Here is a 17,932-nt window from a genome sequence, read left to right on the forward strand (position 1 = left end):
TGACAGGAAATTAGAAAAAAAAAATCAAGGATACACAAATATCCAAAAAATCATGTCCTACGTTTTATCAGCCAGGAAGAATAACACAAGGCTTCTAAGTTTGTGCCAAGAAAGAAGAGCTTACTTAAGCCCCAAATATTAGCCTGGGAAAGAGAAACTGAATAAAAAAAAAAGTGGGGATGTCTTTAAAGGGATTTATGCATAGTAACAAAGATACGTGATGAATCGTGTGTCTAGAACTGATGTGGAAAGAATTCTCACAATCAGCCTATCTTTCTTCTGTTCCATCAAAACGTATCCACTGCTAATAGGATGGACAGAATCTTCTAATTGAAAGTGGTAGCAGAAATCCAGGTGTGGTGATTCACACCTGTAATCTCAGTATGTGGGATGCAGAGGCAGGAAGATGGTGAGGTCAAATCAAGCCTGGGATACATAGCAAACTTGAGGCCAGCCTGGGTTATTTAGTGAGACTTTGTCTCAAAAAAGAAATAAGTAAATTGGTTATTTAATTAATTAATAAAGGTTAGTGTGTGGTGTATACCTTTAATCCTAGAATTCTGGAGACAGAGTATCTGTGAATTTGGCACTGCCACACTTCCCCACCCATACTGAGCTCTGTGCTAGCCAGAGCTATGTCGTGAGAACCTTTCTCAACAAAATCAACTAATAAACCAACTAAAACAACAACAAAACAACCAAATAAACAAAACAACAACAGCAAAACCCACAATCCTAAGTCTATGCTAACACTGGGTAGAACTTTCTGAAATAAAAAAATAGTTAAGCCTTCAGGAAGTTACGACAAAAAACTTCAGAGTAATCCCTGTTACTCTGGCTCCCTTTATAGGTGAAGGAAGATTCAGAACTGCGTCTCTACTGCAGCAGGGGCTGGAAAGCTGGGCGGAGTCAGAGTGCTCAGAGCCTTCTGAACTCTAACACTAATGCAGTGTTCAGCGGGGATACATTTGAGATGGGGTTCCTGGAGAATCGATGAGGGTAATTATTTTAATTAACTTTATTTTACTTTATTTTATTTTAGTAACTATGTAGTATCGGAATAAACATATAACAGCTTTAAACTTTCCCCCATATTCATGTAAGCCTACCCAGAATCTTCTGTGAGATTAACTCATCAGGCGGTAGTAGTGCAAGGCAGTTTTTATGTCAACTTAGAGCAGAGAGCCTCAGTGAAGAAAATGCCTCTATAAAATCAGGCTGTAGGTAAGCCTGTTAGGTATTTCTTAATTAGTGATTGACTGGGGAGGTCTCAGCCCATTGTGGATGGTACCACTCCTGGGCTGGTGATCCTGGGTTCTATAAGAAAACAGGCTGAGCAAGCCATGAGGGGCAAGCCAGTAAGCAGCACCCTTCCATGGCCTGTGCATCAGTTCCTGCCCCTAGGTTCCAGCCTTGGTTGAATTCCTGTCCTGATTTCCTCCAGCGATGAACTGTGACATAGAAGAGAGGGAAAATAAGCCCTGTCTTTCTCAAGTTGCTTTTGGCCACGATGTTTCATCACAACAGTAATCCTGACTAAGACAGAGGGTAAGAAATGGGAAATCTGAAATGGAGAGAAGTAGATGCATGTGGCTCAGAAATTGCTTTACCATGAAAGCACTTGGATGGATTCACATGGCAATGCCACAGATGCCTTTATATCTCTAATGTTAAAGCTGAGGGCCTGCCAGATGGCCCACTAGGTAAAGGAGCTTGCTGCCAAGCATGACAACCTGAGTTTAATGCCCAGGACCCACAGGACAGAATGAGAGGACCATTGCCCAGAAGTTGTCCTCTGACCTCCAGTAGGCAATGGCATGCATAGGATGATATACTTACACATCCAAAAATCAATAAAATGTAATAAAATGTTTAATGTATCTAAAAAATAGAAATCTAGGCGCTGGCATACTTTTAGACCTACATGGAACCTCTGTGTGACGATGGTTAGATTCTGTGCAGGCTATCAAAGCTGCTTTCCCACAAACACATGCCCACATTGGAACAGGAGTCAGCCTGCTCGATGAGGTGGCTTGCCTGTTTGTCAAAGGTGAGAAACTGCTTCAGTTGGTCAAAGTCTGATGGGGTGACGTATTTACGAACGGGTTCTTTCCGGAGTTCAGTGTAAGGGTCCAGAGGCATCTTCTCTGGTGGATTTAATTCGATGCCTTGACTTTCCAAAAATTCCTGCAATTTCAGAACTAATGTCAACACCTTTCTGAAGGGTTTAAAAGTCATAAATCATGGCCTGAAAATAAATGTGATATGATGATATTAACAAGTTGTTACTGGGCATGTAATAGAGATACTATCTCCAGTGGCCCAAATCTACAATTCAGATGATAGCTGATAACTGCCTGAGGTATTTATTCATGTATATGATGTATATGCATATATATATATATATATATATATATATATATATATACTCACACACATATATACAAACATATATATGTATACACACACACATATATAGTAAGAAGGCAACATGCTAAGATAACTAGATATCTTAAATATGAACTTATATCAACAAAGTTATTTGCTTAGGAGCAAAATTCTGGCATTGTTTGAAGACAAGCATCTAAAACACAAAATTTCAGAAAAATACATGTTTTACTGTTGCTATGGAGGCAGCTTAAGGCAAGTTAAGACAGAATAGTGTTCCCAAACTTTCTAACTCACCTAAAAATAAGTATATAATTACTTGTTAAAAAGCTAGGACAAATTTGGCATTGGTTCCCTAATGTTTGTACTCCGTACTGAAGAAAGGAACACATGTGTGCATTCACACAAACATTAACCTGCTTAGTAACTTGCACACACAGTCAGCAGTGTCCTTCCCCACACACTAGTGAATGGAGTGATTGATTGTATTCCACTGGCTAGACTGCCTTGTCCCGGCCCATGGAGAATTCGATGTACCTGAGTGAATCGGTCACAGTCAACAATTCGGAAGGTTTTGCCATAAATTGTAAGGTTGATTCCTCGGTTGAGGTCCTTCCAGTGGTAGTGGTCTCCCACATCGTTCTTGGTGAGCCGCTGGCGTTTGATTAGCTTGCCTTGTGGGATCCCAGAGTTCTCCACGACAGGCTCGACGACGGACATACTGTCATCCTCTAGGTAGTAGTAAATGTTCACCCTGCGGATTCGGTAATGCTCCTCCATTGATATGGGAACATCTTCCTGGAAGTAGGCGCCAAATTTCAGCACCTGTAACACCCAAGAGGTTTCTCACTGTTATCTGAGGGACACCAGTTACTGTCCTTAAGAGAGAATAATGCAGGAAGAATGGAACTAGTGTCCTGCCATAAATTAATTGGGCGGCATCTAAAAAAAAAAAAAATGCCCTCATAGTGTTTAGAAGCATTTGTGTTCTATAGAGACAAAAGCTTAATCTTCTGAGGACCATTCATTCATTCATTCATTCAATGTGAAGTCAGAATAGCTTATTGAGTTCACATTTAAAATATTAAACCATGTTATAAAAGCATGTATTGACATGCTGTGGGGTTACCTCATATTTTGATATTTTATTTAGTATTTATGTTCAGAGAGAAAAAGCATTAGAAGGATATTCTAGGTAGGCAAAGGAGTTTACCCAAACCTCTACTTAAGTAAGGGTGCAGTGGGGGGATGGAGAAAAATTAAGACCCTTAAATTAAGACACATATATGTTTAATCAGCGAGAACATAAAAGTATAGATTTTTAAAAGTAGAAAATCAAATAAAAATAGCTGTCTACTGCTTTAAAAAACTTCGAATGTAAGGGGAGGAAGTCCTTAAAATTCCAAAGAGAGTTAAAAATGTAAATAACTATTTTGAAATAAAATGAGATTATTTTAAAAATGCAAGGAGACTACCAAACTTATAAAGCCTTTGACTAACATTTTAAAAATTGTATAAAAGCAAAAAGGAGAAGGGGGCATGGGATAGGAGTTTTCTAGGGAGGGGAAATGGGGAAAGGGGATGGCATCTGATATGTAAATAAAATATCCAATAAAAAATAAATTTAAAAAATAAAAATGCAAGGAGAAAGAAGAAAGGTAACTGTTCAGTGGGATATTTAAAGGGAAATAAAGGAGGAGAAGAAACCATTTTAAAATAATATTTTGGATCAAATGCAAAGAATTCAAAATGTGACCTCTGCCACGGAAACTCACAGGAAGCAGGGTGTGTTTGAACCGCAGTCTTATAAACATGCAAACCATTGATACAGAGTTCATCAGATAGTGCAACATCGCTACTTTTACAATGGAAGAAAGTTAGTGTCCACGCTGGTAAAAATAGCTCTTCTGAGGCCATATATGGGCCAGAGCTGGGACGGCAACTCTACTGGCCTCTCCTCTCCACAGAGTTTACTGCTTAGTTGAGGCTTCAGTGGAAGAGGAACCCGTATAAAAAAAGTACCAAAGAATACTCGATCCCAAGACGTGTTAATTTTGAGGTATGAGAAAGTAGATAAACCTGAATGGGGGGATGGGGGCAGGATTCTAGGCAACACAGAAGATGGAGGAAGGGAACAATGTAGAAACGATAAGCACAGTATATAGGCAAAGGGAGTGCCAGTCTTTCTGAAGAACGGGTCTACAATAGCAAGTGACCACAGTGGAACAGTAGAAGGATCCTGATGGGTTGATGGTGAGGTGTTTGTGTTCGTGTTTGGGAGGGGTGTGTGTGTGAGGGGAGCGGAAACCAGATGATGTACTGAGAAAAATTCAATGCTAGGGGTACAGTTTCAGGCCCCGTGTTAAAAGCGGGTGGCTTTAACAATGTGAGGTGAACTCTGAGCTGACATTGTAGGGAGTGATTTAAGATGCCGTGCTGGGTTAGGGGAAGGAAGTTGGTATTGAAGGATAGACAAGGATGACCTCAGCATTTTGGCCCATGAGACGGGAAAACTGGAGCTCCTAACAAATTAACAAGAATGGGACAAGGAGGCATGGCATCGAAGTGGATCAGGAAGGGAGAGTCATGAATAGATAAAATTTGATGTACTTAGTTTGAGCTGTGTGTTAGGAGTGGCATACCCATGTGTAACCCACTGGGGTTACAGCTGTTTGGGCATCACCATTTGCATCCTGGGAATCAAACCCAGGTTATCTGCTACAGCAACACATGTTCTGAACTGCTGAACCATCTCTCCAACCCATCAAATTCTTGAGAATAGGGTTGGTTTTTTTTTTGTTTGTTTGTTTGTTTTTTTGTCTCCTAGCGTATGATCAATAAGATTAACACTAATCTATCTTCACAATCTGCAAATGAACTGCTATTATAAGAAAAGTCTGTAAAAGTTTAGAAAGGATAAATAAGAAATACACCATAGATCTTACTTTATCTTATAGTCACTTTATTACACTCGGATTGTTATATTAAGCTTTCTTTTAGTCTCTCTCTCTCTCTCTCTCTCTCTCTCTCTCTCTCTCTGAGTGTGTGTGTGTGTGTGTGTGTGTGTGTGTGTGTGTAAGAGACAGAGATAGATAGATAGATAGATAGATAGATAGATAGATAGATAGATAGATAGATAGATAGATAGAGCCTGTGTGCAGGTCCCTGTGGAGACCAGAAAAGGGTGTCAGACTCCTTGGAATTGGAGTTAAAAGAGTGGGTGACCTGCCTTAGGTGCTGGGAACCAGACTCAGATCTTCTAGAACAGCAAGCACTCTTAACAGCTGAGGCATCTCTCCAGCCCCATGTTCACATTCTGTAGGGAAATTGGTACCTTACAATGTGTTCAATATTTCTCTAAGAAACTGTTTAACTCACTCAAGGCATTACATTCTCAAGTTCTCTGATTAGTTGCAAGTTTCACTGACAAGAACTATATTCAGTAAAATCTAAGCATTAAAACTGTGCATAAGTTGTTCTTGTCTATGTATTGATCTTGGATGGTTAAGTTCGTTTCACTTTGTCAAAAAAAAAAAAAAAATCCCTTGGGCTTCCTCTGACATTTGTAAGGCACATAAGGACTTTTAACTACCAAACAAAGTGCTACAAACCCATAGCCTCAGCACTCAGGAGGCAGTTACAAGTTCAAGCCTAGCCTGGGCTACACAGTGAAACCCTGTAATAAAAACACAACTTCTCTATTATATAAAGTATTTAATTATTTGACAGTTCATTGGGTTTTGTTTGTTTGTTTATTTTTTGTTTTTTGGGTTTTTTTTTTTTTTTTTTTTTTTTTTTTTTTTTTTTTTTTTTATGTTCATGCCTGATACCTTTGGAAGCCAGAAGATGTCAGAAACCCTGGAGACTGGAGTTACAGGCAGCTTGGTTGTGAGCCACCATTTGGGTGCTGGGTTAAACTTGCATCCTCTGGAAGAGCCGCCAGTGCTCCTAACCACTGAACTCTCTCTCCAGCCTACTGACTGCTAATTTCAGTCAAATGCCCCTTCTCTTGTTAAGAATAAAGAGCTCTAAGCCTCTATAAGGAAGTAACTGGAATCAGTGTTAAGACAAAATGTAGTAATATTGTACCATCTGTCCTGGGTAGGATGAGACCATGATAACATGTAGAAGGGAAGGAAAAAATAACATTTAGATACTCTGTTTCAAGATGTATCTTTTCACTGAATTCTACAGTCAGTGGTCTTGGCTCCTGGTGGTGTGTTCTAACCTGCATTTGCCGAGATCACAATGTTGTCTGAACTTTGAAAACAATGGAGGAAATGAAAGAGAAATATTCAGCGTGGCATCTCATTGAATGTGGGGGAGAAAAGGACAAGCATAGAAGCTCAGATCCCAAATGGAGTGAGCAGATCTAGTGGTCCTCGGGGCTGGGTAATGATGGGAGCTCAAAAATAAAGAAAAGATAGATGATAGGTAGGTAGGTAGGTAGGTAGGTAGGTAGGTAGGTAGGTAGGTAGGTAGGAAGGAAGATAGGTAGATGGATGGATGGATGGATGGATGGATGGATGGATGGATGGATGGATGGCTAAGCAAGTAAATAAACATAGAGCTATCTGTGAAGAACAGCTCACCCAGGTGAGGCTATCCCATTGTCAGAAGCCACCCATGGCTAGGGTCTGGAATTCAGTGAGGTCAGAGTTAAAAATAAATACTGACAGTTTGTCTGCACTGAAAAGACAGCAGAATCCACAAAAGTGGGTGACATCTCCTAAGAAGGGATCTTCAAGAATCAGGACAGAACCTTGGACATGCTTCCACCAAGGATGCAGGGAGACCAGAGGAAGGCAACCACATAGACAGGAGTGGGAAAGCAGGAGGAAGAATAATCATGTGCAGGGCCGAAGGAGGGGAAGGAGGAGTCATCGAATCAAGGACCTGGGGGGAGGGGGGAGCAGAGAACAGTGGAGCCCAACGCCTATCCAAACTCAGCAAAAGGCACTGCTGTTGTCTCCTGCAAAGCAGTTTGGGGCTCAAGAATGAGATAAAATTTTCTTCCTAAAGGAGTCATAGGTAGGAGGAGTTGTGTTCTTGTTATTTATTTTTTTTTTTGACAATGTGAACTATACTAGAGAAAAATAGTCACTAGAGTGTTTGAAATATAAATAGCACTGAGAAGGAAAGGGTGAATGAATAAATGAGAGAATGAATGAATGAAAATTTAAAAAAAACAAAAACAAAACCTTAACATATGGAGATGTTTTCGCGCTATCTTGCAGTTCATAGAGATTAAGGGTTCGCTGTTGCAAAGCTGAGAAACAGAGCATTGAACTTGAGACGTCCTGAATGTGGTATTTAGAATTCAGACAACTTAGAACTGTTTTAAGAAACTATTCCAGGGAAAGCCTCCTGCAAGGCTCAGTTTAGGTGTCTGTAACTAAAGGTTGAGGCATCTGAACAATTTTCTCGAAGAGTACTCAGGGAATCCTGTGGCTTACTGGTAACACGGCGTAACTCTCAGAACTAAAGTCAAGGGGTACCCTAAAAATCCCGGCTGATACCTTTTTGTCAAAAGCCACATGCGCAGGAACAAACTCCGCAGGTGGGGCCTGCTTGAGTGGCCCATAAGTTAAGATGGGTGCTTTATTGGCCAACTCATCCAGCTCGGCCTGAGACAGCTGGTTGTATTGGAGCCGGTCTCCACCTATCCCCATGGTTGGACGTCGGACAACTGCATAGCCGTTCCGGTAGCCGAGTGTCTGGCTTCTGTGGAATGCTGTTTTCTGAAGAAAAGAAGTATGCCATTAGTAACCTCGGAGAAATCTTTAAGTCAAACAACTAACTTCCTAAATTACCATAACTGAAACTTTTGCTTTAAAACTACATTTTTAAAGTTTTGTGGATGTGTACGCATGAGTGAAGATGCCTCAAGTCTCCTGGATAAAGACGTGCAGGTGGCCGTGAGCCGCCGATTATGGGTGCTGGGAACAGAACTTGGGTTCTCTGCAAGAGCAGTCCTTGCTCTTAAAACGCTGAGCCAACTCTGCGGCTCCAAATGTTGGCTTTTTAGCATCACAAGACATACATCACCACGTTTCACTGCATGAACAGGCTCTGTACTTTAAACTGAAACTCTTGTATCAGGAACAAGGAAGGATGTAGAAACCATCTAAGGTTGAAATAAAACAGCCCTGCTCAGTGATGTCCGACTCGCCTCTACCGTACCACTTCATCTACATTCTGCTTTAATTTTTTGCTATTTTTTTCTTCTTCTCCAGAGGTCATGAACCATGACCTTAGAAGATCTGCTTTTCTGAAGTTCAGGTGAACAGCTGTTCTTATTACAATGACACTGATACACTCATATAAGTCCTTGAAAAGCAGTTGCCGGCATATATGTAAACACCCAGCAAACCTGTCCTTACACACTGATTTTTAAAATACATTCCAAAATTATGGGAAAGAACAATATGCTTGAAGCTGATCATAATAGTGACAAAGATGTGTGTGTGTGTGTGTGTGTGTGTGTGTGTGTGGTACTAAAATGTTGGAAACAATCTTAACAACACACATGAAGAAGGAAGGAAATGATAGAATTTCATCCTTGCCAGAATTAAAATGGTTTTAAATACCATGCAGCAGCCTAGTGAAGTATCTACAATTTATTTAGACCAAAAAAATAGAGCATCATATAAAATTATATAAATACATTATAATTATAAGCATACTAACTGGATTTGGTGAACATCCTAAATTAAGGGTTTCTAGATTATATTCCTTTTCTGCCATCGATACATATTTGTTTGTCATTGTAAATAGAAAAAAATAGATAAAAGAAGAAAACAAAATTAAAATTATATTAATTTCAGTGGGGTTTTCTGCTGTTTATGAAGTTACTTTCAAATTGTACACACGTAACATAGTTTACCTATTACACATGCATAATTTACAAATAACCATAAACTTTATTAAGAATAGAAAGATTAGCTTCCGGTCTGGGCCCAGGAACTGAGCAGATCCAAGACGGCAGCTCTGCCCCCAATCATACAGAACCCAGAGGAAGCAGGGCTCCCAGGAACTCTAACCCGGGCAATATCTTACGTAAGCAGACAGCAACATTCACCCCAAACAGGGAATAACTAGGACCAACAAGGACCTAAGAAGTCACTCCCGGCCTGGAGCACTGGTTCCCTTTGGTCTGGGCCAGAGCACTGAGCAGATCTTGGGCGGCAGCTCTGCCCCGAATCTCTAAGAACCCAGAAGAAACGGGGCTCCCAGAGCTCTAACCTGGGCAGCATCCTGTCTTCGCTTGAGCACTGAGAGATTTTGGGCCCCAGTGCTTACCCCAGTAGTTACACCCACCCCACAAAGTTCTGATACAACCAAGATAATAGGAAAGACAGGCTCCAGTCAGGGACAGGGCAGGTAGCACTAAGGAGATACAGATGGCAAAAGGCAAGCGCAAGAACATAAGCATCAGTAACCCAGGGTACTTGGCATCATTAGAACCTAGTTCTCCCATACAAGAAAGTCCTGAATTCCCCATATCACTAGGAAAGCAAGATTCAGATTTAAAATCACTTCTAATGATGATGACATAAATAATGAAGGACATAAATAACACTCTCAAATAATTTGAGGAGAACACAGGTAAACAGGTAGAAGCCCTTAAAGAGGAAACAAAAATGCCTTTAAGAATTACAAGAGAACACACCAAACAGGTGAAGGAATTGAACAAAATCATCCAGGACATAAAAATGGAAGTAGAAACAATCAAGAAATCACAAAGGGAGACTACGCTGGAGATAGAAAATCTAGGAAAGAAATCAGGAGTCATAGACACAAGCATCACCAACAGAATACAAGAGATAGAAGAGAGAATCTCAGGTGCAGAAGATACCATAGAAAATATCAACACAACTGTCAAAGAAAATGCAAAATGCAAAAAGTTCTTAACACAAAATATCCAGGAAATCCAGGACACAATGAGGAGACCAAACCTAAGGATAATAGGTATAGATGAGAGTGACAATTCCCAACGTAAAGGGCCAATAAATATCTTCAACAAAAAATGTAGAAGAAAACTTCCCTAATCTAAAGAAAGAGATGCCCATAAACATACAAGAAGCCTATAGAATGCCAAATAGACTAGACTGGAAAAGAAATACCTCCCATCACATAATAATCAAAACACCAAGTGCACAAAACAAAGAAAGAATATTAAATGCAGTAAGAGAGAAAGGCCAAGTAACATATAAAGGCAGACATATCAGAATTACACCAGACTTCTCACCAGATACTATAAAAGCTAGAAGATGCTGGACAGATGTCATACAGACCCTAAGAGACCACAAATGCCAGCCCAGGCTACTATACCCAGCAAAACTCAATTACCATAGATGGAGAAATCAAGATATTCCATGACAAAACCAAATTTACACAATATCTTTCCACAAACCCAGCATTAAAAAGGACAATAGCAGGAAAGCTCCAATACAAGGAGGGAAATTATACCCTAGAAAGAGCAAGAAAGTAATAGTCTTCCAACAAATCCAAAAGAAGATAGCCACACAAAGATAACTTCACCTCTAATAACAAAAATAACAGGAGACAACAATCACTGTTCCTTAATATCTCTTAACATCAATGTTCCCCAATTAAAAGACATAGGATAATGGACTGGATACATAAACAGGACCCAGCATTTTGCTGCATACAGGAAACCCACCTCAGTGCAAAGACAGACTCTACCTTAGAGTAAAAGGCTGGAAAGCAATTTTTCAAGCAAATGGTCCTAAGAAACAAGCTGGAGTAGCCATTCTAAAATCTCCAGCCTGAGAACACAAAGGGCGGGGGGACTCATGGCTCCACCTGTATAGGTAATTGAGGGTGGCCTTGCCAGGCATCAGTGGAAGTGGACAGCCTTGGTACCTGAAAGTTTGGATTCCCTAGTGTTGGGGAATTGCAAGAGCAGGGAGGTGGGAATGAGAGGATGGTGGGAGCACACCCTCATAGTAATTGGAGGAGGAAAGATAGGGTAAGGGGTTAGGCATCAGTGGAAGTGGAGGGCCTAGGTGCCTGAAAGTTTGGATTCCCTGATGTTGGGAAATTTGAGAGCAGGAAGGCAAAAATGGGAGGATGGTAAAAGCACACTCTCATAGAAACTCTCAGAATTATATAGATTAGACATGACAGAGGCAGTCTGCCAGAAGACTAGATTTCAGAATTCAAAGAAACAATTACCTTGATACTAAAATTTGTTTTGAGAATTGTATTGCAGAATATATAGCCTTGGTGTATCTACTCATCAGGCAAGCTGAGCAGACCTGCTCGAACCTCTGATGTCCTGGAATTCCAGCTGGATGCAGTGAAGACACAGTGTCAGAGGCTTATCAATTTACTCTTCCCCTAACCCCTCTTATAATATCTCAACACCCATAATCAGCTTGAAGAAGTTAATGAAGAGTCAGCGCCCCTATTCCCTGGGCTTGGGGACTGAGGTGGTTAATATTGGGCTGTCTTGCTAGGGAAAAGTAGTGGTTTTGGTGTAACAGGGAGGATTAGCTAGGATTTATTGCATAGCCATAACATACTGGTAGAAATATGTATAATTGTTATTAAGATGAAGTTATAATTTTTTAAATGGTACAAAATTTACTTTGATTTCAAATTTAAGATTTTCATTGGTGCGAGCTTCTTATTAATATAAAAGTGAGATGAATATTGTTACTATCATAGGCATTGTGCCTATATAACACATTTAGGAATACAAGGCTTAGACCCAGTCCTTCTTTAACTTTCTTAACTTATTTGAGATGGTTAGCCTGTGAGTTAAGGGCCTATAGCAAATTCATGGCTTTTAGTTTATTGTTAGGGTGTTTTCTATATTTTCTTTAGAAATAACTGAGAGGAGTTAACAGACAACAGTCCAGATTGCCTTACATGGATAGCTGGTTTTCAAAACATCAGAAATCCACAGAATTGACATTACAAACATTTCTGTATTAATGTTCATTTTGATTAGAGACCTGTCTGCTCCTGACAGCTTCCTGTCTTGGATTCTAAGAAGAAATTGAGCATCTTTTGAGTTATTCCAATTGTGGTGAGTCAGCCACTAGGCAAGAATTGCCTCTTTCCATCTACAGACAAATCACTGTCCAGAAAAGGACACACTTGCAGAATAGTCGACTGATTATATCTGCCAAGACAGAGTAATCAGCCCTTAATAATTCTGCATCACTAGGTCTATCAGATGATCCTGGGCCAGAAGGCTGAAGATCGGATGCTCCAATGTTCGGTAGTATAGGGACTGTCCAGGTGTTCAGTGGTCTCTATAAATTGGCTATGTTTTAGAAGCTATGCTTTGTGCTTCCCGTTAACTCAGTCATTCTGGATTTCTGATGGGGTTGAAAACTTTTAGTCTCATAGCCAATCCTTGCTATTTACTTTGAGAGAGAAGATTTGAGAGGATGGTTTTCAGCTGACATTCATTCTAAAGCCAAGAGGGGGTGGGGGGAGACAGGTTCAGAACTAAGTCTTTTATTTAGGAGAGATGCCAGAGGTTCTGCTTAGTCAACAAAATGATGGACTGGGTATTAGGTCTATCTTGCACCTTACTGACATAAATTGGTATAGTTATGCTCTAACTGTATTTTGAGAGAAAAGTTTTATTTTAACAGGAAGGGTGATATGTAGGAGGAGCTAAGGTGGAAGGAGTAAGGAGAAGAGGAGGAGTAAGGAGAGGAGGAGTAAGGAGAGGAGGAGGAGAAGGAGAGGAGGAGCTAGGTGATGAAAGAGAAAGAGAGGTGGGGGGGGCAGATATGGAGGCAGATGTTCACATGTCTCCACCAGTCAAGGATAGTTGATGTGTCTAGGTTGGGTATTGGGTTACACTTCTGATTGATATTGAGCATTGCCAAATTTATAAAGCCATTGGTTAACATTAATGGAATTGTATAAAAGCAAAAAAGAGAAGGGGATATGGGATGGGGGTTTTCTAGGGAGGGGAAATGGGGAAGGGGGATGGCATCTGAAATGTAAATAGAACATCCAATTTAAAAAAAAAAAGAATAGAAAGATTAACTTGACTATCCCCTAATTTTCTTGGAGTCTAGCCTCATTCCTTTCATCTTTTAAGATCACTGCTACCATAAAAGGTCGACTAGTATGGACTGTTCTGGTAAAGGAGTATGGACCACTGACCTTCCTTTAAGCGTCATGTGTTCTGGTTACAAGTCAGTTGGCAGGAACTTTCCCAGATGCATAAACACAGGACATAGAATAAGGTGTACTGAGTTGGGCAATGGGAATAGCTTCTTGGTCCTCTTTGCAACCTCTAAAGACAGAGGCAGTATCACTAGAGGCTGGGAGTATAGCTTCATGGTATACTTAGAATGGTCAAAGACCTAGGTTCAACTCCCAACACCAAAACTGAGTAGTGGGGCTGAGGGTGGGGGTTAGCTTGGTAGATAAGGGTTACTTAGCACCAAAACCAACTGCATGAATTTGATCCTTGGAACCCACATTGTAGAAGGAGAAAAACCATTCCCAGAAGTTGTCTATGACCTCTACACATGGTTCTATGGCAGCCCCTCCCCAAACCATCCCACACAACATGAAATAAAACCAGCACCCGTAACTTCAGTTCATTTTCTTTGAGGCTAAAAGCTGTCTCCAGCATCATGGGGCACCCCAAGCAAGGCATTCTCAGGCTTCCCACTCTACATTAGAGTTCGCTTTCTGGACACATTTTCTTTGGAAAATGTTACGACATTCTTGTACTGATGAAGACGAAGTTAGCAAGCTTTTTATATTTCGAGGAAGAATAATTAGTTTTCAGTCATTCACTATGCTTCATAGGAAGTATGTCCAAGCCACTTCCTCTTTCCATATAAATATTTAAAGTCTGGCATTTCTATCCACACTTCTATAATCTCACATATCAACTTGACCCTTTCTTTGTGGGTATCCACTAAGAACCCAAACTACTTTTGTTGCTAGGCTTTGATACGAGGTGCCCATGCCTGTGTGCATGCGCATAAATAACGCACACTCACCGGCACCAAACGTTTAAGCTGACGCTGCACAGCATAGAACAGTGTCAACCATTTTTAAATCACATAAAAATTTCAAAGTTCATTGAAACAGAAAATCTTTGGTGCTGGCCAGACACCATATACTAGACTTCTTTTAATCCAGCACTTGTGAAATGGCGGCTGGAGATCACGGTGAGTCTGAGGACAGGTTAGATTACACAGTGAACTTCAGGCTAATCTGGTTTAAAAAGAGCGAGACCCTGTCTTAAACAAATAAACAGCAAAAAAGGAAACCTGCATAATGAGCTTGTATCTTTTTTAAAAAAAATGATCATGTTATATTTTAATACAAGACTAGAAGAAAGTCAGAATCCAATCTCTCACCACATTTTCAACTGAAATTGAAATTTGTGTCCCCTAGAAAACAAGTCGATGAAATAATTTTCCTTAAGAAATGTAAAGAAACATGTAAGAGTCTGAATCATTAAACTCTACAAATATAAATGACTACCAGCTCACCTCCAGTCACCACCCCCTAACCTTAATGTTGACTCTTCAGGAAATTTCTGTAACTCTGATGATTTTTTTTTAATGCCAAATGCATTTGAGAATTGGGGTTGGGAGTGTAGCTCAGTTGGTAGAGTGTTTGCCTGGCACCCACAAAGAGCTGTCTTTGGTGACCTGCCTGTAACCCCACACTTAGGAGCCCAGGGGATCAGTTCCAGATGAGCCCAGACTATATAGTGTGAAGCCAACCGGGACTGCATGAGACCTGGTCTCAAAAGAGATGGATTAATAATTAACCTACGTTAAGAGGAAACCAAGAACCTAAATTACTGTTTTCACTTGGCTTTGACAATAGGTGTTTGTCGTTGTTTTTGTTGTTGTTGGGGTGGTTTGTTCTGAGCATGTGTGTGTGCGCGCATGCCTGTTTGCATGTTTGTGGGAATACATATGGAAGACCAAAACTGAAAGGCTGCATCAGATAAGGGCCAATCAGCAACTGGACATTCTAGCTAAGCTGCTTGCTTGGCTTCAGGTGGGTTCTAGCCAACTCCACTCCTCTCATAAGAGCAAGTGCTTTATCCTCTGAGCCACTTCCTAGCCTGGCTGATGCTTCCTTTTTACACAGCTCTTGTTCTGTCTGGTTTGGATCTGCTGTTATTTGGAGATAAGGACTAGCTATGGAGCCCAGGCTAGACTCAAATTGGTCATCTTTATGCCTCAGCTTCCTGAAAGCTGAGATCACGGATATGCATCACCACCCTGGACTTGTTTTTATTTCATTTCATCTAGACAATGAATAAAAACAGCCTGGACAAAGGAGTAAACTACAATCTGAATAGAAGCTCTCTGTGTTGGCATGCCTTTAATCCCAAACATTATTGAGATCTAGGCAGGTGGTTTTCAAGTTCAAGGCCAGTCTAGGCTGCAGACAAAATAAACTCCCCTCCACCCCCCCCCCCACAGTCTGAAAAGGAAACCACATATGTATGTATACATACATATATATCCATATATATATATATATATATATATATATATATATATATATATATATAATTTAAAATACGGGCTACAGAAAAAGAAACTCCAAGTGGCCCATGTGGTTAGGTGATATGGGAGACATACAAAGAGAGTAGGAAGATGGGAATGTTTTACAGAGAAAAACTACAAGAAAACCAAGATGAGGGGGCAGTGGGGGATGGGGGATTCAATTCTAGGAAAGGCTGAAGCTGGAGATAAAAGTGACCCTTAACTCAGAAGGCCAGAGTCTGGGGGACGGGGCGGGGGGGGGGTGTGCGGAGGACAGGGAGACCTGTCAGGAAAGAAGTACATGGAAAAGATGCATACACATAGAAGAAGGAGCCGGGGACTGAAGGGCAGTAAGCTTGAGGATTCCGAAGAGGTGACATAGATCAAGAATGAGGTTGCCTATACAGAGAAACACTGTCTCAAAAAAAAAAAAAAAAAAAAAGAAGAAGAATAAGAAGAAGAAAGAAAAATAAAGAAAGAGAGATAGTGAGAGAGAGAGTGGGAGAGTGAGAGAGAGAGAGAGAGAGAGAGAGAGAGAGAGAGAGAGAGAAAAGAATGAGGTTGCTGGGGGAAGAAGGTAGGAGAGGATGAAGGCGCTGAGTAGGGTTAGTGTGCAGCAGAGAGAGGCCTGGAGATGACCTGGGGTAATCGGGCCAGAAGGCAGGTAGATGGGGCAGGAAAATAAGAACAGGGCCGCGGTGAGGACCCGGGAGGGTGAGTGGACTACCAAGAGGCCGAGCAAAATCGACAGAGGCTGGGATGCGCGAGGACGGTGGAGCCTGAGGGATGAAGGAGAGCAGAGGCGCGCCAAGTGGCTGGCCCTCACCGTGGAGTCCGTAAAGGACGAGCCCGGGAGAAAGGGCAGGCCGTGCACCGGGTTGGTCACCATCGCTGCCCTGCAGCTGCCGCCACGGTTGCCTTCTGCCGCCGCTCAGGTTACCCTGGCAACAAACAGCAATCGCGGGCCTCTCCAGACTCCATGGCAACGCCAAACACACTAGTCTAGGTAGGGGAGAGGAGGCGGGGAGGAGAAGGGGTTGGTGGGGGACTGGGGGAGGGGGGGAAGGCGGAGGCCAGGTCTGCGCCTGCGCCTGCGCACAGCACTACAAACTCTAAAGGCCACTGGACGTGGCTAATGGGTGTGACACAGGCGGCTCCGCCTCTTTCTTTCTCGTCCCTTTCTTTTCTCCTCAGCCCTGACTTCCTGGCTCCCAAAGAATGCAAGCCAGAAGCAGTTTTTATGCAAAGCTGATGTTCTTAGGCCTTGGCTGGCACATTGAGGTCTAGGATTGGACCACGTCCTTTTAGATGAATTACAAAGGAGAAGTTCTTCCTCTCTCCACGTTAGTCCTCCCAAGAGCTTAGGCATCCTTTCTCAGCTCTAGGAAAAGAGCTGCTGTCCTAGTCCGCACGCAATGTACAATGGTCACTCCCCAGTGAAAGCGCTAAATACTTCAGACTCTTACTTTTGGGGGCTGGGGCTGAGTGTTAGATTATAATCGACTGCATTTCCGTTGCTCAGACTTGATCAGTTAACTGCTTTGGAAGCCCCCATCTCCCCAATCCCTTCACAACTTCCTGGTCCCTTCTCAGCTGTCTATCCATAGATTCCTACAGGTTGTGTGCTGAGGTCTCAGAACTTTACTGAGTATCTGTTGACTGAAAAGCTGAAGAGTGCCTATCTTAGTCCCTGCTTTATAACTATAGCATCAGTGATACATAAGAACCACAGAGGAATAGAAAGCCTTCAAAGAGAGACGGAGTCACTAGAAAGAAGTAATTCAGGGGAGTGAAATATTGTCAGTGTCATGTGTACTGCACAGCATTTTTTGGACGACTTTATTTATTTTTCTTAAAAAAAGGGGGGGGGGGGACCCCATTCCTGAAAGATCATCAGGAAAAGAAAGAAACCAAGAAGCCACCAGCACGGAGAAGTTAAAAATAAAAGGGAAGCCAAGATGCCGAGAGCTTTGTCTCAAATTTCCCAGGAGTCTAGTCTTTATAACATGTTTTCT

At 41.5% G+C, this 17,932-nt stretch overlaps 1 protein-coding gene across 2 annotated transcripts in view; it reads right to left on the reverse strand.

Moving 5' to 3' along the window:
- The window catches only part of Efhc1 (EF-hand domain containing 1), a 43,012-nt gene extending 26,059 nt beyond the window's left edge, over window positions 1-16,953 (reverse strand). For both annotated transcript variants that reach the window (XR_004608567.2, XM_034522059.2), the window contains exons 1-4: window positions 16,744-16,953; window positions 7,908-8,129; window positions 2,926-3,213; window positions 2,038-2,187 (exon numbers count right to left, since the gene is read on the reverse strand). Coding sequence is in view for 1 of the 2 variants with exons in the window: in XM_034522059.2 (XP_034377950.1) it covers window positions 2,038-2,187; window positions 2,926-3,213; window positions 7,908-8,129; window positions 16,744-16,806 (723 nt within the window). In the remaining variant the exon portion in view is untranslated. The remainder of the gene's footprint in view (window positions 1-2,037; window positions 2,188-2,925; window positions 3,214-7,907; window positions 8,130-16,743) is intronic.
- Between the last annotated feature and the right edge of the window lie 979 nt (window positions 16,954-17,932).

The sequence above is a fragment of the Arvicanthis niloticus genome, chromosome 17 (assembly GCF_011762505.2).
Source record: "Arvicanthis niloticus isolate mArvNil1 chromosome 17, mArvNil1.pat.X, whole genome shotgun sequence".
Classification (NCBI taxonomy): domain Eukaryota; kingdom Metazoa; phylum Chordata; class Mammalia; order Rodentia; family Muridae; genus Arvicanthis; species Arvicanthis niloticus.